This window comes from Apodemus sylvaticus, chromosome 9, assembly GCF_947179515.1.
Source record: "Apodemus sylvaticus chromosome 9, mApoSyl1.1, whole genome shotgun sequence".
Taxonomy (NCBI): domain Eukaryota; kingdom Metazoa; phylum Chordata; class Mammalia; order Rodentia; family Muridae; genus Apodemus; species Apodemus sylvaticus.
The window spans coordinates 22,839,932-22,866,373 of NC_067480.1; the positions used below are offsets into that span (position 1 = coordinate 22,839,932).

At 47.3% G+C, this 26,442-nt stretch overlaps 1 protein-coding gene across 13 annotated transcripts in view; it reads right to left on the reverse strand.

Moving 5' to 3' along the window:
- The window catches only part of Lrrfip1 (LRR binding FLII interacting protein 1), a 132,143-nt gene that overhangs the window by 9,207 nt on the left and 96,494 nt on the right, over positions 1 to 26,442 (reverse strand). For 3 of the 13 annotated variants that reach the window (XM_052193641.1, XM_052193640.1, XM_052193645.1), the window contains 8 exons: positions 25,467 to 25,544; positions 17,552 to 17,587; positions 16,717 to 16,842; positions 13,177 to 13,347; positions 11,053 to 11,145; positions 8,056 to 8,148; positions 6,541 to 6,682; positions 1,721 to 4,340 (listed from right to left, as the gene is read on the reverse strand). In XM_052193641.1, the coding sequence (XP_052049601.1) occupies positions 2,959 to 4,340; positions 6,541 to 6,682; positions 8,056 to 8,148; positions 11,053 to 11,145; positions 13,177 to 13,347; positions 16,717 to 16,842; positions 17,552 to 17,587; positions 25,467 to 25,544 (2,121 nt within the window). In that variant the 3' untranslated portion in view covers positions 1,721 to 2,958. Of the gene's footprint in view, positions 1 to 1,720; positions 4,341 to 6,540; positions 6,683 to 8,055; positions 8,149 to 9,782; positions 9,876 to 11,052; positions 11,146 to 13,176; positions 13,348 to 15,389; positions 15,462 to 16,716; positions 16,843 to 17,551; positions 17,588 to 25,466; positions 25,545 to 26,442 lie in introns of those variants that run through there. The other 10 variants (XM_052193642.1, XM_052193646.1, XM_052193653.1 and 7 more) reach the window with 8 other exon arrangements.

The window sequence follows — 26,442 nt, forward strand, 5'->3', positions numbered from 1 at the left end:
AACTTGGATGAGTTATGCGTGACAATGCACACAGGTGAATCTCACCTTCGTTTTCATTTAAGGGATCCTAATTCAAGTTTTCAGCCTTTGCTAACCAGCTTCCCTAAACCTCTTCAGCCGGTACTGTCAAGAATTAACAGCTTTTTGATCTTTAGTGTTCTACTTTAACTGACTCATGTTAAAATTAGTTGGCTGGATATTAAAGTTATCTTTATATCATTATAGTTTTTTTAAACTTTTTTTTTTTAGTATGTTAAATTTTAGCAAACTTTCTGCTATAGTTTTGAGACTCCAAATGGGAAGCAGAGAATTAGCACCTTCTAGAAAATTCCTGAGGTACCCAAACAAGTGGAATTCTCTAAGCTCCTGATTGCTTTGGTCATCTAGAAGTCTGGGTATCTTAGAAACTCTGTCCCAGGGTCACTCAAGGCCAATCAGCCCCCTACACAACTTTGAAAGGTGGGACTCCTATCTTCCACAGGCAAAAGGAAGCTTTCCTAAGTATAGTGATTTGTTCGTGACGAATGTCTTCAACATGTACTTTGTACCGTATGGGGTCATTTTAGTTATCACATACCCCCACCCCTATTGCCCGAGGGACTTGTCCCCTCTGTATGCTAAAATGTGACAGTGGGGGGGCCAGGAAATGTACTGGCTGAACCTTTCCTGAGCCCCCTCCCAGAAAAGACAGAACCAACAGTGGCAGCTTCCACCTTTCCCGAGGCTGCCTCCTCCCAAAAGAGAAGGATGGCTTAACTGGTTCCCTTTTCTCGTTACAGCACCCAAGGGGTACGCGTGGGCAGGGGACTTCCCTCCTTCAGCCACTGGCCATTATAGCCAAGTATGTGCAAAGGGGCAAGCGTGTATAAGGGGGCAGTGGAAGTGGCGGAGGGGGTGGGTAAAAGGACTCTTCCCTGGAAAATGGTGTCTATTCATGACCACCATGCTGCCCCAGCTCCTGGCTTTCAGAGGCAGGCCACCGGAAATACATTTTACCATGTGCCCCTTGGCATAAAGAGGCAGGTGGCATTCTGCACAATGGGTAGCGTTCCAGGCACCGAGTGAGAGTAGACATTTGAGTTGAAGTATAAATGGGGACTTGGGTGAAGCAGGAGCCACTGACTGCATCCTTCCGGCCGTGTGGAACCCTGGGGCGCAGCCTGCAGCCCCTCCTATTCCATTTTCACGGCACAGGTGTAGAACACGCAGCAGCTCACCTGCCCTGTTTCTCGGGACATGCGCACACAGCCAATGTTTCCTCACTTTCTTTTCAGACACACCAGAAGGCAGCATCGATACCATTACAGATGGTTGTGAGCCACCCTGTGGTTGCTGGCAATTGAACTTAGGACTTCTGGAAAAGCAGTCAGTGCTCTGAATCGCTGAGCCATCTCTCCAGCCCCCTTCCTCACCACTGTTATCCTCCTCCACAAATAGCTCTGTGCGCTGGCACATTTTAGCAGAGCACCCGTGGAGACCTCGCCTAACAGGAACACCTGGGCATGCCCAGAGTCCAGCGATGGGCTTGGACTGCTCTCTCGGTTTCCACGCCCATGCCAGGGCAGCCTCTCAGCAGTGGGGCTCACTTGCCAATGATGAAGGCGCTTAGAACTGGATTTTCTGGAACTCCCGAGGGAGCCCAAAGCCAGAAGTAGGCACTGAGCAAACAGCTACCAGGGTCAGAGGTCAAGGGTCTCAAAGACCAGAACAACCAGCAGGCTTGTAAAATTATAGAATTCTTTTATTTCAATTATATGACTCTTCAGTTTGCCTCAGGTTCCACTAAGGTTTGGGTCATTTTGCTTTCCACTCTACCTTGTAACAGTAGTATGAGTTCACATGATTCCATATCACGTCAATAGCAGTCATACAGTGTATCCTCTTGTGATTGTATATTTACTAATACTTTTAAATTCAACTTTACAGTTATTTTCTAAATGTTTCTTCATATAGAAAATACATATTTCCTTCTGGCAGATAAAATAATAACTTTCCAATAAGAAAATATTGAGAAACAACAAATAAAAATATTTATAGCAAACACAAAATGTTGGATTATAATCTAATGAGTCCTTTTGTGTAAGAACAGCCTTTTGTAATTTTTAAGTAGACATTCAGGCAGACAGATAACTTTAAAAAAAAAATAACAACTGTTTCTCCTCGATACCAAAGTAGGAAATGTAATTTAATGTGTCATTAGCAAAGAAGAGTAAAAATAAAATATTCAATATAAAATGAATTTATTATTACATCACCCGCATAAAGTAAAAAGTCTTTGATAACATTAATTTGGGTACCATTGGCAACAAGATCCAAGAGCATTGGTGCAAAATAAAGTCTTTATGTGAGGTAAAGGCACGTGGTCTCCCTGTGTTTTCTGGTACATGTCTGAATCTCTGCAGTTTTTAATCTCCACCCAGATGTAACTCCTTCACCCACTGACCTATATGCTACTTATCCACCTACTCCTTTAAATATAATACCAAACATGCTACGGTGTACACATTAAGATCAAATATGAAAATACATCTATTTGAATAACATATATTTGAATATTTGCTGCTTATCATGCAGAAATCTATTTGGTCATTTCAACCAGATCCTGAAACACTTGGTCAAGAACATCCACATTCATCCTGGCCCGAAGCAAACCTTACATTTTACATCCTTCAGGCCTGACTGCACACCTGGTGTCCCTTGATGCTAACGGAACGTTCTCAGCTAGAACTGAAAGTAAAAACAGTACTGGCTAGGTGATCAATGGTTAAATACAAATCTACAGGTAACAGTCTATAATTTAAAGCAGTTGATACTTGGTGATTGACACCTGGGGCATCCACAGAAACTAGAACAATCGTGAGGAGCAGAAGGAGCGGAAGGATGGCGTTTCTGATACGGTGGATGGCTGAAGTCCTTAGCCAGCTCTGACACTCACCCTCCCGCCCTGCCTCCGCCTCCTCACGACATGGTGCAATCCTCCTTATTCTTACTGTTCTCAACCTCCTCTCTTGCCTGCTCTCCACTTTCTGAGTTGAAGCCCCCCAGCTGCCCTGACAGATCACTGTTGTCTAGGCTGTGGCCATCAGTAGCCTTCTCAGCTATCTGGCCTGGATGTTGGGAGGTCCCATGTCCCTCTTCACTACCTATCTGAGAGGCATCCCTTTGGGGACCATCCTTTCCCACTGGGGAGATGTTCCTGTCTTCACACTGGGGACTGTTCTGATCCACGATGTCTGTGGGACCTTCCGTAGGACCGCCCTCTTCTGGTCCGTTCTGTTTTCCACTTTGAGCATCTTCCACAGGTTCTCTGCTTCCTGTTCCGATTTCCTGCTCTGGGTTTTCTGCCACTGCCGATTTCTTATCGGGGACCTGGACCCGCTCTTCCTCCTCCACGTCACCGGCGTCTGGGTCCTGACAGTTTAACTCTTCATTCGCATCTCTGCAGGTTTCCACGGGAGCTGCAGCTTTCTTCTTCTTGTTCTTCTTCTTCTTGTTCTTTGTCTTCTTTTGGGGTGAATCCAAGGCCTCTGCCTGCTGCTCGCTCTTGGCTTGCTTGCTGCGCTCTTTCGCGTGAGGCTGTGTGCGCTTGGCATCTGTGCTGCCTGGTCCTGCTGTGCCCTGAGGGCCGCTCTGAACTATGGGAGCCCCAGGGGTTGCCGGCATGGGCTTCTCATCCCTTACTTCCGAGTCTTCGGCCTCGGTAGCAGTGTTCTCTCCACCTGCCCGTGGACTCTGAACGAGGCCTTCCTCGGGCTCGGGTACTTCTCTTTCTGAGCTCAGCCCATCGTTCAGACATCTTTCACCGGGACCAGAGGCCATTGTCCCTGCTTGGTCCTCATAGGCAGCACCCCCTGCCTGTACCGCATCCTCCGTGTGGTTTCCACCTGTGCCCCTTGAGTCTGTACAGCTCACTTTGTCAATTTCAGGTGTTTGTTCAAAACTATCTTTTCCCAAATCTGTTTTCAAATCCCCTGACGCTTCACTGTCTAGACCCCCCAGGCAGCCGGACTGCTCAGGGGAGTTGCTGGCCCTACCATCTGACTTGTTTGTGACCTTGTGTGACTCGATCTGCTCTGGGTGTTTGAGGACAGATGTGTTCTCTTGGTCTTGGCTCTGAACCTGTGGCTCACATTTGGTCCCTGCTAGTGGTCCAGGGGACAGGGCATTGTCTTCAGCGGGTCTCTGGTCCTCAGCCTTCTCACCAGGATGTGATACCCCTCTGTCCACACAATCCTTTCCTGTGTTGGGTTTGGGCTGATCTTGCTCAGAATTCTGTAAGGTTTTTCTTTGCCCCACTTTCTCCACAATTTCCTTTTTCACCTCCACTTCTTTGGCTTTTCCTAAAAGACCATTGAGAGAATTGAAGGGACCCCATGATATAGGGGGCACTTAATATATATTTAAATGCAAACACATGTTCTAGTTACTACCCAAATTTCTGAGAGAGAGAGAGAGAGGAAGAAGAAGAAGAAGAAGAAGAAGAAGAAGAAGAAGAAGAAGAAGAAGAAGAAGAAGAAGAAGAAGAAGAAGGGGAGGGAGAGGGAGAGGGAGGAGGAGGGAGAGAGGGGAGCGGGGTGGGAAGGAAGGGGAAGGGGGGAAGAGGGAGAGGGAGGGAGGGGGAGAGGGAGACGCAGAAACAGAGACAGAGAGAGTCACAGGAAACAAGTCTTGCCAGGCCAGGCCTGTGTGTCAAAGCAGCAATTGCATTAGCTTGTTTTCGGTAAGCAGAGGGCCCCAAGGCCGGAGCAGCTGCCGCCATCTGGTAGGATTGGCTTTTAAAGGTGAGGTTCTGACTTAGCTGGAGGAAAGAGCTGTGGAGCAGGCAGGCAGCCACACGACGTCGCCTTCCCGAGTGGACTCTCGGTCCTCCTCCCAGTCCCCTAGCTCTAACCCCACATCCCAGCCTCTCACGCTCTCAGCCACACACGTACTCAGAATCCCACAGCCCTAACAGTAGCCTCCATCTTTTCTCAAAAGAACATTCCATTTAGGAAACTTAGCTGGAAAGCCAGTCTCAAGGAAGACGCTGCTGGGGTAAACCCTATGAGGTAGAAAGCGGTCCAGGCTCTGCCACCTGGCATGTCTGCTTCAGATAATGCTCCCCTTCAGGGTCTGAGGATCTTTCATCCCCAAGATAGCAGTCCCAACCAAAGGCAAAGCTGAAGATCAAGGTGAACACTTAACTCATCAATCTTATCACTCAGGCAGTAAGTCCCGCCTCACAGACATTATCTTACTGGACATGTCATTCTATGAACTGGGCAGTATCCACAGTGGATCTCTGAGCCCAGGGAAATGATGGGAAAATATCTGGCCTTTATTTAGAGGTGAATTAACTTCACCCTTTAAAGATTTCTACTGTTGTGCATGATTATTGGTGTAGCAACTTCATGTCAAAGAGACATCGGACATGGGTAAATCTAAAATAAGCAGATTGGGAGGTCCCCACAGTGCTTGTCTGACTGGGCACAGCATCGAGACCCTTTGGAGGGCCACTGACAAAGTGGCACCTCATGACTGCCAGCACTATGCCAACTGTACATGGAGGTAAGAACAGCAGGACCAGCCCCCAGTGAGGCCACCCTGGAGGAATGGTGGAAGCTACGGACTCTTTCTGTTCTGGCGGCTCACACATTGGTAAGGGCCCGTTGCTCTGACAATCACAAGAGTATGTGGAAGTTCCTAGGAATCAGTCCAGAGAAACTGGAACCTCCAGGCTTCCACAGTGGCGCAAACACCAAGAAGACAAAAGAAAAGCCTCTGTCTTGCAGGATAGTCACAGACTCCAGCCTTGGGGGGGGGGGGGAACCTAGCAACTGGATTTATCCCAAAGCCATAATTTAGGATTAGCATTAATTTATAAATAATTTTATGAAAATTATAGAAAATATTCCCACAATCCATTAGATTTCCCAATTGTATATATTTTTACAGAAGCTGAAACAGTAACATACATCTGAAGCCCCTTCTGAATAAGGTGGGTGAATTCCAACTCCTGTGAGCACACCCCATTTACAGCAAGGAGTACTCCACTACTGTGGCTGGCTTCAGGGCTGCTGTCACCCACCAGGTGTCTTGTGTCCCACTCAGGCACCTCACCACCCTCCAAATGTTTGTATGGTGGATGCCCAAGTGTGTCAGGCTGGCGGGAAAATATGGCCTGCTCACCCCTTCACAGCCTCCACACCTCCATCACAAGATTAAGAGGAAAGTCGTAATCAGAACACATCTGGAGAAGACCCAAATCGAACTCTCATCTCTACCGCTGGACTTTGAGTCTACCTCTTTCTACTCAGCCTTGAAAAGCAAAAAAAAGAAATGTGTCCTCGAGCCATGGGTGGAAAGCGCTAGACAAAAATGCATGCTACATAGCACTGTGGGTGATCACGTGGTTTGTGTGGGAGAATTACTATAAGTGACAGAATGAAGGGCATGCCGTGTGACTATTAATCGATCAGCGATAATCACTCCGATCTGATAGTGTACAAAGATGAATCAGTGCTGACTGACCAGACAAAGGAGTCAAGGAAAAGCTCTTACCTAGGGTTCCCTCCCCGGCCGACTTGAGGGCATTCAGTTCTTCTTTTGTCATCTTTGTAGGGGCTTGATACCCAACGTCATTTACTGCATCTGAAGTCTCTCCATTGGTGGCTATTTCTGAATTTAGGATTATTCCATGTTTCTGCGAGCAAAAACAGATTTAACATAACTCAGTGAGACCAGGTTCAACTCTGTCAATTATAAAGGCATGCTGTTTCTCCCGATGTAGATTCTAACTCTACAGGGATGGACAAGTGTCTAGTGCCATGTTCACAGTCTTATCAAGGCGGGGAGATCTACAATGGCTTCCTCCTTGTGTGTTCCAATCCGCAACCAATTGTCTGGTGACAAGATACTTTAAGAAGATTTTCTTTTAACTAGGGCAATGACCTGTGGGCTACCATGAAAGTGGAACATCAAGAAAATGAACCTTTCACTATAAAACTCTGCCTTTAAAAAGGGAGACCAGATGAAATCGGGTGCTTTTAGGGTGGTATACGCTGGAGAGATGGCTCAGCAGTTAAGAGCACTGACTGTTTTTCCAGAGGTCCTGAGTTCAAATCCCAGCAACCACATGGTGGTTCACAACCATCTGTACTAAGATCCGATGCACTCTTCTGGTGTGTGTCTGAAGACAGCTACAGTGTACTTGTATAAATAATAATAAATATATAAATAAATAATAAAAAATAGTAGACCAGGATAAAAAAGGAATATGTAAATGTAGAAAGACAGAATACAGTTTGCATAAAGATGGCATTTGCAAGGGGATGCTTCCTATCTTCAAAAGATCATTGTGTCAAGGACATGGCCAGCTCCTTGAAAACAGCTGCCTGCCCTCATTGCTGAGTTCACTCTCGCTGTCTACTTCCGCTTATGGCACTTTTTTCCCTGGATCCCAAGCCCAGACTAGGAGCCTCATTTAGGTCTTAGCTGGAAGTCTGTATCCTGCTGCTTTCCTACTCTGACTTTGACTGGGGAGCTCAGGAAATGACACTGATATGTGTGTCTGGGGATCGTTGGGATGCTGCCATAGCCACGCGCCTCTCACCACTACTGCTGTGGCAGTCGGAGGACCCATCCAGGACTGCCTGCTTGATTCCCCTTGGCATGGCCCTTACAAGATGTGAAACTTGTCCTTTCTATGGTCTGGTGGCAAAGTGGGATGCCTCCACTTACCCAGATATTGTTCAACTAAGGAAGTTCTAGACAAGAGGCTTAAACAAGGAAGAACATACATTCTAATGAGGGTAAGAAAACACTTAGATGAACACCAAACTCAGAGCTAGAAATCTGAGCTACTTTGTAGACTTCAGCTTGTAAACACCTGATGGTCCCAGCAGAAGCACATATGGGCACTGATATCACCTGCTTCCTGGGCATAGTTCACTGAAAGCTCAAATTTATTATCACAAAAAACAGTGACGAAAACAGAGCCAGCGTCCGCGGCCACAGACCTACAGAACCTAAGTTGTCACCGTGGCGTTGTTCTTAAGCTGTACTTTGGTTTCCTACCTTCAACTCCTCCTTCAGCTTGACAGTTTCTTCTCTAAGGTCATCTCGTTCGCTCCTTATGGAATCAAAGAACTCTTTCTGTCTTTCTAATGCCTGAGTGTGCAGCAGAGGAGACAGAGTGGTCAGCAGGGGGCGAGAGAGATGAAGAGAGGGAGAGATTAGCACAGAGAGCAAGATAAGAAGCAGGGACTAGGAGATACTGCCATCCAGGGCACCAATGAGAAAACAAAATGCTGTTGGGTTTATCCCAGGCTAGACCAGCTACTGGTTCATACTTTAGCGTTTCTAAGCAAGGGATGCTATAGAGGAAGGCTGCTTCATAACTTCCATTTTTGCCTTTTGTTTTCTCACTGCAGACTGAACCCAGGGCCTCACACACAGAAGGAAAGTGCTCTACCACTGAGCCACATGCCCAGGATATCCCATTATCTAGCTTGGTTTTCTTTTCTTTTTTCTTTTTGTAGAGGGGTGTTGTTTGTTTTTGTGATAGAGTCTCAATGTGTGGCCCTGGGCCGGCCTGGAGCTCGCCTCCACAGTGCTGGGATTAAAGGTGTGTGCCATCACTGCCTGGCACTAGCTCTGTTTGCATCTTACAACATGGCGCTGGAGAGTTAACGGGAGTCACACAGTCCTTTTAATGAAAGATAAATGCAGAATGAGAATGGTTGCTATAGAATCCTACTCAATAATTTTAGACATTTTTGTGTTTGTTCCTGGTCACGTGGGTGCATGTCTCCGTGTGTCTCTGTGTGTAGCTCTGAGGACAGTACCAGGTGTCATTCATGAAATGCCATCATCTTTATCTTAAAGACAGAGTCTCTTACTGTCCTGGAGTTCCCCCGAGTAGGCTGGCTGGTCATCAAGCCGTAGGAATGTCCTTATCTCTAGCTCTCCCGCCTGCCCAGTGCCAGGGTTACAAATATGTGTCACCATGTCTGGTCTGGTGACTAAATACAGGTCCTTGTGCTTGCATATTCCTGGCAACCCTGTCCCTCACTCCCTAAGCTATTTTTAGACATTGATTATGTGTATCTGTTGTCCAAAAAATATTCTGGAAAAGCATGTTTGTACGTGTGTGTATGTATACACAGCCACACACACACACACACACACACACACATACACACACAGAGGATTACATAGTCTCTTATGAAATTTCAAGGTTTATGAAATGGTGGGGCTCCATATTGTAAACATTTCTATGGCGCGACAGATCACCTCTGGACCTGTAATGGGGCCCTGTCACATGAGTTGCTGTTTTTTAGGTACCAGGTGCTACTATGAGTCAGCAGTAACTTGGTGGGGTCCACTCTTCCTATTTATTTACTCCTCCATGTGGTTAGGCTGTCTCCTCCTTTCTGCTGAGGCTGGAGAGAGATCCAGTGGGGCGTGGTATGCGCCAACCACAGCATCGCATGACCCCGAGGGAAATCTGGAGTTTGATCCTCCACACTGAGCTGCCCAGAGCCTCTCTCCTTGCAAGGCCTTCTTTGCACCTAGGTCACCCTGGTGTAGCAGGGAGGGAGACAACTTCAAATACCCAGCTATGGTCCCATCCAACTAGGTAAACTGGGGTAGCCAACAGGCTATTCAGGTTGTATCCTATGAGGGTCACGCACACTCATGCAAACATTTTTTTTTTTTCCCAAACCAAAGCTTCTGCAAGAGCCTCATTTGCTAAGCATCCCGCCCCCTGGAAGTGTTTGACGAAGGCTTGAGACTCCTACCCCTATCTTTTTGTCTTTCCATTCTATCGTTTCCTGAAGATCAGAAATCTCCCTGATAAAACCCGCCTGTTTCTGCTGCAGTTGTCGGATTTCCTGAGGAAAGGAACAGACAGAAAGAAAGCAGACAAAGGGTTAAGCAGAGAAAAGAAGTTGGTGCTGGATGACTGGAGTGGAGAGGTTGACCAGTAGGCAGTTGGGGAGGTTGACCAGTAGGCAGCCAACAAGCGTCTCATCTCACCAACCCCAGGTTCATCAGCATGTTAGAATTTTTCCTTGTTCTACTCTCAGTTTCAGTAAGAAAGCCAACTCAGCTGATATCTTACCTCAAAGCCACCAATTACAGCCCTGATTATGTTATAAAAAGAGAAACCTAACCCTGTACAATCATGCTTAGCTTGGCAGTGGGACAGTAGTCTGAGAAACAGGTGAGCAAACGGGCAAGCTCATCGTTTTGCAAACACCATAGAGTATGAAAATGATGGCTGCAGTGTCACTAAGTAATATACCCACGGGACTACTGTGTCCGTGTGTCCCACTGCTTAGCAGAATGTTTCCTACAGCCACGGTAACAAATGACCATGGCTTTCATGAAATCACATAAATATATTTTCTTACAGTTCTGAGACCAGAATGAGTCTTCCAGAGAGTGGATCAATAGCCTGTCTTCTCTGGTTCCTAGAACCTGCCCACACACACTCTTTTGTGTCCCCTCTTTACAAACCCCCTCCCCCGGACTGCTGTTGTCAGAGCTCCCTCCTCAGCATCTAACCACCTCCCTCTGGTGGGTACCCTTGTGATTACCCCAGAGACACGCAGATGATTAAGGTCTTTGACCTTACCTTTATAGTCTTTTTTCCATATTTGCAACTTCTAGGGACTAGGGTGTGGACTATGTTATTATATCTCCCAAGACAAACATAAGAGCATCAGAGTGAGACTCTTTACCAGTGGGAGGAGCTGGCTCCTCAAGGGATGGAAAGTTAGCTCAAACCCTGGATTTTTAAGCAAAGCTGTAACTGACTCCAAGGTGACTAGTGTTCGGGGATAAGGTCAGAAGTATTAAGGTTAACTGTGCCAGCGTGGATAGGATGAGTGCTCATATTGAACACTGAAGGTGTTGTGCCCAACCTCGCCCTGGACTCTGGTGTGCAGAACAGTAAGGAAATATACACTTGCTGTCAAGGCCACCAAGTCTGTGGTATTTTGTCACAGCGTCCTGGGCTAAAACAGCAAGGAATCAACAGAGAGGAAGAACGCAGGGGCTGCTTACCTCGAGCATTTCTTCCCTTTGCCTCAGGGCCTCTTTCACTTCAGCAAACTGGAACTGCAGGATGCTGTGGGCATGCTTCTCCCTTTCGTACTCCTACGGAGGAGAAACGGCTGAGGCAGCAGCTCAATGGCCTATTCCTGTCACGGGGCTCATGCTCTCACGAGCCACACTCCCCTCAGGACAAACATCCCTTTACTATGTCACTTCTGTTTCCAAGGCACGCAGTTACACAAACTCATTCCTCTGCTCTCCATACAGGACAATTGGACAGTTCCCTTAAGATTAATCTGTGGAGTGTGTGCAGGTGACGAATGTTTCCCAATTCCTTGCTTGCCAAGATGGGCCTAGGGCCTTTTTCTAGGGGTCTGCCATGATCCTCACAGCTGGACTGAAGGCTAGGAGTGTGCAAGAGCAAAGCCACATCTGTCTTGTGAGCCCCAGTGGATCCTGAGGCACATGCAAGGCTGCCCTTCTCCGGGCTTAGAAGGTATGCTTATTGAAACAGAGTAACTAATGTGCCTTTTCCAAATGTGTAGAAATAACATGATTTTCCTAAAATCTTTGATGTTTGTAATTAATACCCTAGGAAGCCGACATAAAATCAAAGGCCGGAAATGAATTTTAGCATAAAAATCTGGAAGCACCTACGTGTGCATTATTCAACTCTGTTCTTTCAAATACATGTCTTTTCATGACTGTTTTATTTTCATGCAAAATACCAATATTCTAATAAAAATATTTTAGTAAAAAAATAGTTTACACATTGAAACTATGCATTTCAAGTCACTCAGAGAAGAGCACAGATTTTTGAGTTTTATATGCAGTCATATATATGGGCATGGCTATTTGTGTATGTGTGTGTGTATGTGTGTGAGTGTGTGAGTGCACTATATGCACAGCTGTATGGAAGCCAGAAGTTCACCTTGGGTTGGGTGTCATTTCTTAGAAGCTGTCTACCAAAGTTACTTTTCTTTTCTTTTCAAGGTTTATTTTATTATTGTTTAATTGTGTGTATATGTGTGCATCTGTGCACATGTGTGTGGATGCCCGTGGAGGCCAAAGCCATCAGATCTCTAGGAGCTGGGTTTGCAGGCGCCAGTGAGCCACCTGACATGCGTTCTGGGAACCAAACATGGGCCCACCACATGACAGTAGGTATTCATAAGCCCTAGGCCATCTTTTCAGACCTCACTTTGGTTTTTTGAGAAAGGGCTTCTTGTGGTCAGGAGCTAGCTGATTAAGCTAATCTGTCTACCTGGTAAACACCAGTGATCAACCCCAGTCTCTGCCTCCCCGGCATGGGGATTATAAGCAGGTGCCCTCATAGATGCTGATGTTGAACTCCACTGTGCAGCAAACACTTTACAGAGCGAGTCGTCTCCCCAACCCTTGGGGTTGCTTTGTTTTGTTTGGTGACAGGAGCCTTGTTACATAGCCCAAGCTGGTCTTGGACTTGCAACCCTCCTGCCTCATCTTCCTACATGTTGGGATCACAGGTATTGCGATCACATATATGATAAATGCAGAGTGTTCTAAGTTTCAGACCCTGGGCTTTCTGGACAAGTGGGGAAATCACTGCTTTTAAAAAACACAAGCATAGGCTGGAGAGATGGCTTAGCCATTAAGCCCAAATACTGTTCTCATGGTATTTGACCTGAGTTTGATTTCCAGCACCCATGTCAGGCAGCTCACAACTGCCTGTAACTCAGTGGTTCTCCACCTTCCTAATGCTGTGACCCTTAAATACAGTTCTTCATGTTGTGATGACTCTCACTCATAAAATTATTTTTATTGCTTCTTCATAACTGTGATTTTGCTACTGTTAGGAATCATAATGTAAATATCTGATATGCAGGACATCTGATACGTGACCCTTGTGAAAGGGTTGTGACCCCTGTTTGAGAATCACTTCTCTGACTCTTGCTCTAAGGGGCCCAACACCTTCCTGTGGCTTCCACAAGCCAGTGTGCTCATGCACATGCCCAGTCTCCACCACCACCACACGTAATTAACAAAAATAAAAGTCCTTTAGAAATGTAATGCACACAATGTTTACACAGTCCCCCGCCATTCCAGAGCACGGGGGTGGGGGTGGGGCGGGCAAGGGCGGGTGTGCGCGCTTACCTTGCTCTTCTCCTCGTACTGTCGCTGAGACTCGGCCAGCTGCTCTTCCAGCTCCAGCAGCATGTCCTTTAGGGTGTCCACCTGGTACATGAAGTTGGTCTTCTCGTTGTCCAGCTGGGCGTTGGAGACCATAGCCTTCTTGTACTTCTCTTCAACTTCGGCCAGCGAGTCCTGCAGAAACCAGGATGTTGTTTCACAATTGCAAAAGGCGAACAAGACTGTTTCCATTGAGAAGGCACGGAGCTCCCCTTCTCCATGCCCCATCACTGGGACAAATACCTTTTAGCTGTTGGGGAAGAACACGTACAGCCCATGGTTCGCCCGTGATGGATTATGTTGACTGTGTTAATTGAACCTGGAAGACCCACCCAAAATGTGGGCCATCGCTAGGTGGGAATCCTGGCTCGCACAGGAAGGAGAAAGGGAACACCGACACTCCTTGCTCTCTGCTTGCAGACTGCACAGCTGTGCACAGTCTGTGCTTGTAGACTGTGACCAGCTGCCTCGTGCTCCTGCCTCCTGCCCCTGCCATGATGAACTAACTGTACCTTTGAACTGTGAGCCCAAACCCCTCCTCTCTTAAGTTGCCTTTGTCAGCAATAGAAGTGACTAAGACAACAATCTCTTTCCTTGTTAAGACAAAGAAACACTTAGGACACAGGGGTTGCTCCAGGAGGCAGCAGAGCCAGTGACTGATTCAGCCGCCACAGACCACGGAAGCTCAGTGGGTTTCTGAAGTCATTGCTTAATGTGAACGAGTCAGTTACTGATGGAAATAAAACCCTGCCACAAGCCACTGCTAGGCCGCCCTCCTCGGGCTCGGGAACCAGGAAAGGAGTTGTGATCGCTTCTGATTTCTGACTCGTGGGAAATAAAACAAGGTACACAGGTCTTACTGGGTAGTTCCTGGAATGACCAAGGTCATTTGTTTGAAAGGACGGCCGTGGGAAAGAGGCTGTAAAGATAATATTGGCAGTGCCCAAACTTGGGTCTCACTCTTGCAGGCTCTAAAATTTAAATGTCAGGAGAGGGAAGCCAGGAGAGCAAGAGGGGGCAGTCACCAGCTTGAAGTACCCAGAGTCTAAGAAAGAGGTGGTCAGCTCAAGAATTAGAGCTGTGGGGGCTGGAGAGATGACTCAGCGGTTAAGAGCACTGACTACTCTTCCGAAGGTTCTGAGTTCACATACCAGCAACCACATGGGTGGTTTACAACCATCTGTAATGATCTCTGACACCCTCTTCTGGTATGTCTGGAGACAGCTACAGTGTACTTAGATATAATAATAAATAAATCTTTAAAAAAAAAAAAAGAGTCAGAGCTGTGAAGAGGCCCTGTGGACTCCAGCACTAGTCCTGCCATGGGTATACACCGTGACAATCCAAAGTGATATCATTGGCTCCCAGTTGATTTGTGGTTCCATTTTTAGGTGAGTGAAAAGCCAGGGTTTTCACTTTTGTAGTATATAGAAGTGATTATGAACACGGTGAATTAGTATGAGACTTATGCCACCTGTCTGTCTGGTGTATGTTGCTATGGAGTCTAGATGATTTCTTGGGCCCTTTCTGAGGAGACCAGAAAGAAGTAACTGATCTGTATCTACTGCTGGATCCCAGACTTGTCTTAGTTTCTTGTAGATTTGGCTGCCGTGCGCCTTGGCACCAGCTCCCTGCGGCACCTGCTCACCTCAGCATTGTTAAGGAACAGGGACAGTACATTTCCTGTTGGCATGGCGATGTCCTTCACAGTCTGAGAGCAGTGCACACACATACACCTTCAGATGCTGTATCCCTAAGTGAGAGTCGACAGCATGCAGTAACCCGGATGCTTCGAAAGCACGCGTGTTAGGGCGGCCCTAGCGAGCTCAGCACAGCACACTGGGAGGACACTTGTATGTGAGAACAGTGGAGAGCGAAGAGAAGCAAACTCTCTAGTGTCTGTCTGCTGTGTTTTCAAAGTGAGACACTGACTCTAAGCCTAGCGGGAGGGTGTTGAGTATCATCCCACATCGGGGGCTGGGTCCATCACCTTCTCCACTGGGGGCTCACTGGGTTTAGGAACTGCATTTGAAAGACGACAGAGGCATGCCATGTTAGAATTCCCATGACCCTATGCTTTCCACAGCCCTTGCCCTTCACAGTGAGCATGCTCATGGGGCCTCGTGTAGAGTTAAGGTGGGTTAGTGTCACGAGCTCACACTTCCATAAACCGGTACCTTCATCTCTTTCAGTCCCTGCATGTATTTGCCTTCTACATCCTGAATCTGGTCCTTTAACTCATTAAGTTCCTGAAGGAAACGCACAAAAGGCAAATGATGTCAAGGGAGAGAACTGGCAGAGTACACACACACACACACACACACACACACTCACACAAAAATACAATAATAATAATAAACCTTAAACAACAGTACCAAAAGAACTCTGATGGCGATTTAGCTCTGTCTTCCTAGAGCACAGAAACCTTGCTTCTCTCTCTATGTGCCTGGTACCCGGGAAGAGTATCTGCCTTGAGCTAACTCCTGGCAAACACCTGCCAGGCAAATGCACGGTATTCATGCCCAAGAGCAGGGTCTAAATCAGATTGCAACAATCGCCCCCCCTTCCAGCCCATCGAGAAAACAACAGTGCTGGTAGCTGAGGATGTTCAGGTCTGGTACATGGCATTTTTAGGGGACAAAACAAAACAAAAACCTGTCCTCATACTCATAAAACACAGTAGTTGCATCTTTAGGTCAAACACCAGAAGCTGCTCCTGGCAAATGTCATCTGGCTGCCTAGTCCCCACCAGTGGAACTGGGTCCCTGTGTGCCAGATAGGGGCATGAGGAAGTTCTCACACAAAAATTAGCCAAATCCAGCCCTCTCACACCCTCTGTTTGACCTGACTCTGTTCTCTGAAGGACACAACATTCTGGTCACCGACCCTCAATCCTTCCCTGTGTGGGACACAGTTGCACCAGTTACCCAACAGTACACATAGTACTAACAATTAGCAAACAGTGCTGGGTCGTGTGTCTTTCCAATAAATAGAGGAGGTCATCAAACACACGGCACCGTCCTCGGTGTCAAAGGTTTAACAGAGAATAACGCCTGTGTTATACTAAGAGTGATGGAGTCTACCAAAGCCATGCTACAGACAGAAGGGAGAATACACAGTCTAGGCAAGAGGAAAGATGCTAGAGGATGGGCAATCTCTGTGATCCTGGAACAAGGATGAGGAGACAGGGGACCAGAATGTTCCAGTGTCTAATGAAAATCAAACATCCCCATGTTAGCACATGGTGAAAGAAGGCGTGGTCTACAGAGAACACAGTACAATGGCCACAGAAGACTCATGCTCCTTCTTCTTGTGTACAGTCAGGTAAAGCCAGCTTCCCACAGGGATGCTGCCTGACCTCGGTCCAGTGTTAGGAGAACGCCACGTTTTAAGACAGGCAGAGGAGATGGAACTGACCTTGAACCTCACAAATGAAGTCTCTGTAAATCAAAGACTAATTTTCCAAGGACTTCCGTCAAGTCACAAGTAAGACCAGTATTTTACCTTGATTTCCCTGATGGACGCCTCAGTGTCCATGGAGATGGAGGTATCTCCACTCCCTCTCCGGGAGGAAGTCCCACCCAGAGATGCCAACGTGGCTGCAGACAGGCTGGGCATGTTACGGGAGCCCTGGAGATGGGTGAAGATTAGATGTGATTAGGTAAACCCAAAATTACCAACGAGTCAAACATTTCAGAACCTTTTCTTTCAATTTTAGCTTACACAGGGGATCATGTTTGTGTATAAGTATGTGTGTAAGGCGTGTGCAAGTGTGCATGCGAGGTGTGTGCATGTGCAGGGAACACTATAGAAGCCAACAGAGGCTGCCAGGGACCCTCTTCAACCACTCTCCACTGAATTCCCTTGAGATGAGGTCTCTCACTGAGCCCAGAACCCACCATTTTGTCTAGCCTAGATAGCCAGCTGCAGTTCTGGGGTTACAGGTCCAAGTGAACACACCCAACTTTTTACACGTGTGCTGGGGATTTGAACTCAGGTTGTCACTTTTGTGCCGCAAGCACTCTTACCCACTGAGCCATCTCTCCCGGCCCCAAAGCACCTTTTCTTTAACTCAGCTTCTCTCCCGCACTGTCTCCTGTGGGCTTCTGGCTAGTGATAAAAAGGCTCGTTCAGAGATGCCTCACAGGTGTCTGGATAGCCTTTACTGTCCCTCATATTTCAACTCAAGTCGGACCCCTATGGGGATATGACATCATGTTGTGTGGCCACTTAGTAGCTCAGTCATGCCTTACTTTACTGAACACCAAGAAACTGGGTTCCTGTCGGCCTCACCAAGACCATCTAGTTTAATAAGGCAGGGGCTTACAGAAATCCTTACCTTCTCAGCGAAGTCTTTGTCTGGTCTTTCTTCTACCTGTGGGGGAAATGGACAGCTGTCAAATATTACAAAGCACTGAGTTACGACTTCTATGATCATTTCAAAGATCCGTATTGATCTGGAGTATGATGCGAAAAACAAAAACAAAACCACCTGCACAAATCAAGAAACATTAGCTTGTGTGATAATTTAAAAACTAAAAAAAGAAACTCTTATTAGACTCTGTCTTTCCTGTCTTTCCTGTCTGGCTGTCTTTCTGAGGCCTTTCCTTCCCTCAGACGGAAGCCTCAGTGGGACTCAGAGCAGCCTATGAGGTTGAAGGCAGGCAGTGTGCATTGCTGCTCATCCTGTACACACTGCGGTAGAGGGTGTCTTGGGGACCGAGGCTGAGTCTGACTTAGGCACTATCCCTTCCTCTGCTCAGCATCTACTATGAGACCAAGTTCCGTTCCTGGCCCTCTGGGACGTCAGCCACACAGGCACCATGAAAGAACACCGGTGGGCACATGCTGTCCTGTCAGTGCCAAGTTCAGAAGTTCTTAACTTTGACCCCAAGAGTTTTCCCCAAAAGCCAAGTGACACTGCATCCCAGACTCGAAGATCTGAGTGGCCTGGGATGCTGAGGATGCCTGTGCAGGTTTATAATGGGTGGCCCTGAAGTCACCACCATGCTCTGAGGTCACAGCTTTCAGACAACCTGAGTAGCAAGAGAAGATGGTCACTAGGCAGAAGACTGGAGGGCACCTCTGATGCCCATCTCTTTTCTACGAGTGTCCCAAGACTAATTAGCACATGGCAAGAACTCAGAGGTCCTGCTGCACAGACCAGTGGACCCACAGCCGGCCACTGCTCATGCGTGGTCTTCTCACCAGATGCTGTGAAGGTCACACTGGCCTAACTATACCCTCTGGAGGTGCTAAGGGGCTCCTCTGGGCCAGAAGCCTCATTCCTTAGGTGAGTTGGTCTGTAGGATGAATATTAATGAGCCCAAAGTCAAACAGGGCACTTTGCCTAGAGACAGAACATACAGGTCCTGCCTTGCAGAGTTCGGCATGGAACTCAATGCCTGGTGCGTGCCAAGCAACCGCCGTACCCCTCAGCCTCACCAGCCTTGAGAGTCCACAGCAGCAGACTCAGGTTAACACCTAGAAGCCTGCTGGCTTCTCACTCCTTGGTTTGAATACTGTGTTTTCCCCTGCTCATCAGTAATAAATACTGCATAGAAAATAACCACATGGTCACTTCCAAAGATCTACGCTTGCAAATGAAGGGGCTAGTAAGTGGTACATACATTGCTTTTATAATTCACAATCTACAAAAAAAAAAAAAAAAAGAAAGAAAGAAAGAAAGAAAAAAAAGAAAAAGAAAAAAATCCAAACCATAGTCTGGCTGGGTGTGGTGATGAGTACCTTTAATCCCAGCACACAGGAGGCAGAGGCAGGTGGATTCTATGAGTTTGAAGCCAGCCTGGTCTATAGTTCCAGTCCATCCTGAGTTACAAGGTCTCAAAAAATCCAATAAAAACAAAATATAGGTTACACTTTCCATAGTTAAAAAAAGTCTTTGCTCTAAATATATATAGCTAATGTAGAATACAAAAAATTGGGGAGGGGATATAGAGACCGTGCAGAGGAAAAATTAAAAACTGTGCCCCCTGCTTTCAATACAGATATATAAAATGTACCCTTCAGCATACAGTGTTCTCAGTTTTGTTTTCAAATTGACAAGGTGCATCTATTTGCACCCCACGGATCTGCTGTTCCTGATGCCTCCACTAGATGGCAGCCTGACCTGGTCAGTCTATGGTCAGGTCTGTCTCAGGCCAGGCTTAGAAAGCAGACAGCTGTACCCTTTGCATAAAACCCCAGACACAAAGGGGCAGATAAGTAGCCCAGACGGTATGTTTCACTCTGATACATAGCATGTCACTGGCCCTCTGAAAACAGTAGAGGGCACACATTCACGGCTGCTCTGTGACGGGTGTGAAGGCTGCCATGGAGACCAGGGCACCAGAGGTGGCCACAGAAGGGTGGAATTCCAGGGCTGCTGTTGGACCCAACAGGCACATGGGACAAGCAAGCCTCAGGACTCTTACGACCCACTGAGTTGTTTTTTTTTTTGTTTTTTGTTTTTAATCACCATTCCCCAGTTATCAGTAGTTGAGATTAACGTTACACTAATAGGATTCCAAAGATGTAGTCTTTAATCATTGCCACCCAGTGTATTCAAAGACATCTCTAAAATCTACGCGAGCCAGGTTTAGTGGCACACGCCTGAAATTCTAACATTTAAGAGGCCAAGGAAGGAGGATTTGAATCCGAGGTCATGTTGGGCAGCAGAGCAAGGATTCGTCTCAATTTTCTTCCTCTAATTTTTTTTTCCTCCTAAAAAAATGTCCCTTCTAAGAAACTTCAGTGGAAGCAAAGACAAGCAGCTCCTTCTTCCTTTCCAAGACCCAAGTCCTCCACAGGAGGATGTTAAACACACGAGTCCAGTCCATACCACCTCAGTGGGTTTCTTATGAGGATCACATGATGAAATTTTAAACATTGGTTTGCATGTCACCATCTGAGGGACCATTAGGAAGATAGAGAGACCCAAGCCAAGGGTGGCGACAAGAGAACCTAGCCTCCTGGTCCCAACTCCCAGGCAGGCCACAGCTAACCACCTCCTATGGCAACAACCCTCTCATAACAAGGGGCACAGCAAACACTGCTCAGGGAACACCATTTTAAGGACTGCTTCCCTTCAAATGCCAGTGACAGAGGGGTTTACTGATAGGGTGGGGATTTCGGTTTTATTATTTATTCGGGGTATGTGTGCATGCAGTGCCATATGTGGGGGAGGGGTCAGAGGGTGACATGGGGCTTGGACTCTATGTGCGTCCTTTGGGTTCAGACTCAGATCATCAGGCTTGACAGGCAAGTACCTTCACCCACTAAGCCATCACACTGGCCCTAATTCTATTTTTGAGACAGAGTTTATATAATTAAGAGTAGCCTGAGATTCACTACGTTGCCCAAGATAGCCCTGAAATCCGGCTCCACCTTTCTCAGCTCTCTAGTATTGGGATTACATCACGAGCCACATGGCGGATCATCAGTTTTAGATCTGATCTCATGCCCATAGATGCAGGCTTGCTCGCCACCTGGACCCTGCCCGGCCTCTTTATGAATCACAGAGGGTCTTTGTTTTCTAATTCCAATGGGCAGACAGCTAGCTCAGCGCTCTTCTATGAGTACACAAGACTCGGGAGTCCTGGCTCCACCCGAGACATTCCCGAAGGATGCTTTGGAACTGTGGAAGCCCTCTTGGGTTACAGTGGCCTATAAGGCTTAGATGAGGGGGGTACCCTAGGTGTCACCTGCCTCTGCTTGGCTGTGGTTCAAGCCTTGATCCTCCAACCCCAGCTTCCGCCTCTCTCCACGCACCCACCCTCGTGGCTTGTGCAGGTGCCACTGAAGTTTATGTTATTTATTTGATGAACATCTTCTGGCCCAGTCTGGGTATCCCATGAAGGGCAAGGGCAGGTCTGCATTGCCTCACACTATAGACTCACAACCAGAATATTCTATGTGCTCAATTGACATGAGAAAAGTGTGTGTGTGTGTGTGTGTGTGTGTGTATACACATATACGCTTCCTACATTTCTTTCTGTGGCTTTCCAACCAGAAGCAACTTGGGGAGGAAAAGTTTTATCTGGTTTGCATCCTCCAGGACACAGTCTGTCATTGAGGGAAGTCAAGGTAGGAACTTGGAGTTAGGAGGCATGGTTAGCTTTTTTTTTTTTTTTTTTTTTTTAAATAAAACCCAGGACTGTGTAGGGATGGTGCCACCCACAGTGGGCAGCACCTCCTACAGCAATTAAAAGAGTCGTTTACAGACCAACACTGTAAAGACAATGACTTGGTAAAGACAATGACTCCGTTGAGACTCTGGTTTTAGGTGATTCTAGGCTGTGCTGAGACAGTTAACACTAATTAGGATGGAAATGCCGGGTGGAGGTGGGGACAGAGCTGTAGAAGGGTGGGAGTGGAGAGGGCAGCTGTGCTAGAATGAGGTGGAACACCGTCCCTGCCACTTACATTTGGGATGATGCATCTTGGCTCTTCTAAGAATTATATCATTGGGGCTAGAGAAATGGTTCAGCAGTTAAGAGCACCGATTGCTCTTCCGAAGGTCCCGAGTTCAAATCCCAGCAACCACATGGTGGCTCACAACCATCTGTAATGAGACCTGATGCGTATCCTGGTATGTCTGAAGACAACTACAGTGTACTTATGTATAATAATAGATAGATCTTAAAAAAAAAAAAAGAATTGTGTCACTGGGAGCCCCAAGCTTTTAGTCTTGGCCCTTGCAGTAGCCTATGGACACGGAGGTATATTCATGTTCTTAGAGGGGAATGATGATCACTTCCTTTGTTCTGGTGATTTTCGCTCTTCAGCTGCACTGTCCTGCCCCCACGTGTAGCACCATCTCACTTCCTGTCTGACAGACTTATGATGCAAAGTCTTGTGGCTGCAGCTGACTTTTGGATTTTCTTCTCAAGGACATCCCTGTCCTTGGCTCCTGGTAATCACCCTTGGGGAAGAACTAAGCCAGGGGTATTTTCTAAGAACCAATATGGACACTGACAACTAAGTCCTATTATGGCCGGGGCAGCTCAAACCTAGCAAAAACATATGCCCTTCAGAGGGCTGTTCCTTCCTGCTTTGTCTGAAGAAGTTTATGTCTGCCTACTTGCCCCAAGCCAGGAGCTGGAGCTATAACGTGAGTGTTAACGCCATCTTTTAACCCCTGCCTTGTTGCACATCCTACTGCATGGGTCTTCCGCAGAGACCAGGATGGGAAGGTCACTGTATCCTTGCTTGTCCCAATGGCAGAAGGTGACAAACCCAGCATCCTGGAGCCTGAAGAGGCATAAAGAACAAAGCCAGCCCTCTCTCCTGCTGTTTCCAAGACTAAGGTCTAGCATTAACTTTATGCTTTTCTGCGTCCTGAGGCTATTGCTGCACTGGGAAGGTGGGTGTGCGATTTGGACTGGCTGTTAACAAAGTGTCAATGAGCGTGCTCAGCCTTGTAGGTGGGAAGAAACCCAGAAGCTCCTGTTCAGACTTGTGGGTCTTCCTGCCTGAGAGGAAGGAGGAGGTCAGGACCAGGCCTGGGAGAGGGACCTGGCAAAGCCTAGTGACCCTCCCACTGACTGATTTCCTGGAGACTGCCTAGCATGTGTAGATGGATCACTGCACCTGGGAACCACACCCAGGAGGTTCCCCAGTCGGTGTGGAGGTAACTGGATGATGTGAGGTGCCAGGATGGGTAAGGAGGCCAGCCAGTTTCCCACACATCTTTGCTCTGACCTTTCCTCACCAAATGAAAACAAAAATAACAATCGATGGCTCTTTGGGCAATGAACAAATGAACAGGTGACCGGAAACAAAGGGGGGCGGGAACATCTACTGATTATCTCTGCACGGACTTAGCAGCCATCACCATCACCAGAGGGAATACAGAGCTCTGCTGGATTGATGCATTTCTCACAGAAGCACAGAAGGGAAAGTGTGGCCACACCCCCAGCTCCCCATGTGTCACAGAGATCACCTCTCTTGCCTCATAGGCTACAAAGACCAAGACATACAATACACCTCTCTGTGAGGAAATACCAACCAAACTTGTTTCATGAGTGTAAATTTTCCACAGATCTAAAGAGCATGCGCACACACAGCAAAAGGATCTGCATCCGACTTCAATCTTTTCAGTCACAGAATCCATGATCACTGCCACACCATGACCTCATCTTGATACTTAAATAAATCCAAGGGCCACGCCTAGTGATGACAAATCAGCCACCCCAGACAGTCATTGCTGGGGCAGCAGGGTGGGGTGGAATGGGGGGGGGTTAGGAATCTTTGAAAGTAAAGCTAGACTTTACTAGACTTCTTTTGGCTGCAAACACTCCAGTTACTCCTCAAGTGTACACTTGACTATTATGCACAAGGAAGAGGATTCTACACTAAATTACCATGGAAAAAAAACATTGTTCTGAGCAATTTGAAGGCTCCTCATGGATTGGTTTGTTTATGTTAGACTACCACAGAGCTTGAGGTGCTCAGATAGCCTTTCTAATGCAAAGGATTGACACATTATGGGAGAGGGGAGGGGCATTAGACCATTGAACTCAGTGGGGAGGCTCATAGCTGCAAGGGATCCCAGTAGCTCCTTCCCCAGGAGAAGCTGCTTTCAGCAGGAAACCTCACAGCTGTAAAAGTCTGCACCGAATTAAAACAAAACAAAACAAAACAAAACAAACAAAAAACCAAATCCAATGAGTTCATCTGTGCAAGTGGTGTGTCTTGGCTCCCTTGTATTCTGGGATGCAGAAACCAATCCAGAACAGTATAGCGTTCAGGAACTGAGTTCCAAACTATGTGTATTTATGTCTGACCCCATCAAAAGAGATTGGCCTGGACTGTCTGCCCTTTCCCCTCATGGCTTTCCAAATGTGGGCCTCCCTCCACCCACACTGCAGCTACAGTCTAGGAGTGTCTCCCTCCCACAGCCCATACTGTCTGTTGTGTGATACACCTGTAACCCCAGCACCTGGGAGGTGGAAGAAGGAGGAGTAGGAATTCAAAGATGTCTTGAACTGTGTAGTGAGCTCAAGGCCATTTGGGGCTATAAGGAAAAAAAATGAAACAAGGGGGCTTGGGGATCCCTCAGTTGATAAAGTATTTGCTATGAGGCATGATGAGGAACCGAGTTTAATCTCTAGCACCACATTTTAAAAAATGAGGAGGGGGAAAAGAGGAGGAAGAGGAAGAGGAGGAAGGAGAAGAAGAGGAGGAGGGAGAAGGAGGATGAGGAAGAAGAAGGAGGAGGAGGAGAAAGAAGAAGAAGAAGAAGAAGAAGAAGAAGAAGAAGAAGAAGAAGAAGAAGAAGAAGAAGAAGAAGAAGAAGAAGAAGAAGAAGAAACAACAACAACAACAGCGGTAGCGGTGGTGGCAGTGGCAGGGGTAGTGTCAGCGGGCTTTGTGGTACACAGCTGTAATCCTAGCATCTGGGCAGGAATATTCCGAGTTCTTGCTGACCAGCCAGAAAACAAGAACCAGGCTTGGTGAGAGGCTCTGCCCCAAAACACTTGTGTAAACAGCAATAGAGGAAGACGGCAGATATCGGCAGATATCTCCCCACACGTCCCACAACCACACACAAAACAATTCCTTGGTTAGATCCTGATAAAGAAGCCTCAGAGAAAGCCACCAATCCGGTGACGAACTGTGTATGATGGGCTCCTTGGCCTTGGCTCCTCCTGCCACGTCTGGCACGCAGTGAACCACAGACAGGAGAGCAGGGTCCCAGTGACACCTTCTAAGCAGTTTTTGAGCAAACATGACATCAGGTAACCTAAGCAGTAACGAGATACTTTTACATTTACAGGCTTGTATTTTATTTTAAAACTTGTCAGGGTCTGATAACCTTACTACTATAAAGGCCATGTGAAGAGTCAAGCCTCCGAAATTTTAAATTGTAGAAAATAGTACATGTACACATGTAGCTATAGTCTATGTGTCCAGAATGGACTCTCCCTCCCAAACCTTATTTCCAAGCATCACTAATAACAGTCTGTCACGGTCTTTGAGACACCCACTCCCCCCAAGAGCATCTTCTAAACTCAAAACCATTTCCCAATACCAGACCTGGAAGAAAATGAGAGGCTTCTAGTTTTACCTTTTGCTGATTTCAAAGACAGTGGTCATTTCTAAGGGACAGAAGGATAAGGGCTGGGGACAAGAGGAAAAGGACAGGGAAGTGGAGGGGAAGAAGGAGGGAAGGAAGGAAGGAAGGAAGGAAGGAAGGAAGGAAGGAAGGAAGGAAGGAAGCTGAAGGGCAGTAGGGCAGGAAGCACACTTACCACAGGACTGGCCCTTGCAGAGCTGGCCCTAGAAGAGGCCCGGGAGCTGGAGTTGAGGTGGCCGCTGTACTCTGAGGGCTGTCACGGAGCCACCACAGGACACACAGACAGAAACAAAGGAACAGGGTCAGCAAAGAGGCAAAGAGATCAAAAGTCACCAAGACCACGCTTCAGTCAGTGTGGGGGTTAGCCACACACCCAGCAGAGAGGAAAGAGAGGTTAGAGTTATGGAGTAAACCAGGCTTGGAAAAGGAGCCCGTGTCTGGTCAACCACCAAGGATAAGAAACAACTGCATTGTCCACAGGGTAGAGATGCAGGAAAGCACCAAACATCATCCAACCTGGATGTCTACCATATTGTATGTGTTCACCAAAACTGCCTGCTAGATACGTGGCAGCTGCTGACATCTCCAAGCTGCCAGCTCAGAAATGAATGAGGGCAGCAGCTGGCATGGAAGAGTTTGCTTCTTTGTCACCTTTCCCAGGGGGACTTGTTTTCTGGATGTGGACCTGTCTTCCTGGCCATTCAGTCTTTCTAACTTCCGATTAAGGAAGATTGACAGTCACCAGGCTGTAGCCTCTAGACCTTAGTTTGTATTCGGCTGTCTGCCCTGGGACAGATGCTGGATTGACCTTTGGGCGACCAGCAAGCATCATCTTCGTTGCAAACTGTAAGGACTCTGGATCTTCAAAGGTGCTTACGGTTCTATTCCAAGTCCCAGCTCTCTGTCTGTCTGTCTGTCTATCTGCCCACCAGAGAGCCAGCCCCGTGAGCATAGCATGCATCTAAGTCAGTTGCCAGCGACTCTCCATCGAGCAGATGAGGACACACTTGCTGAAGGGAGGACAGATGGCTCCAGCTCTTCACTAGCCACCATAGGAGGGATGATGTCTCACACTGCTTCCTGTCAGCTCAAGACTTCCGGGTGAGACCCTTCCTCAGACTAGCTGACCTCACTCGACCCTCCTGAAAGTT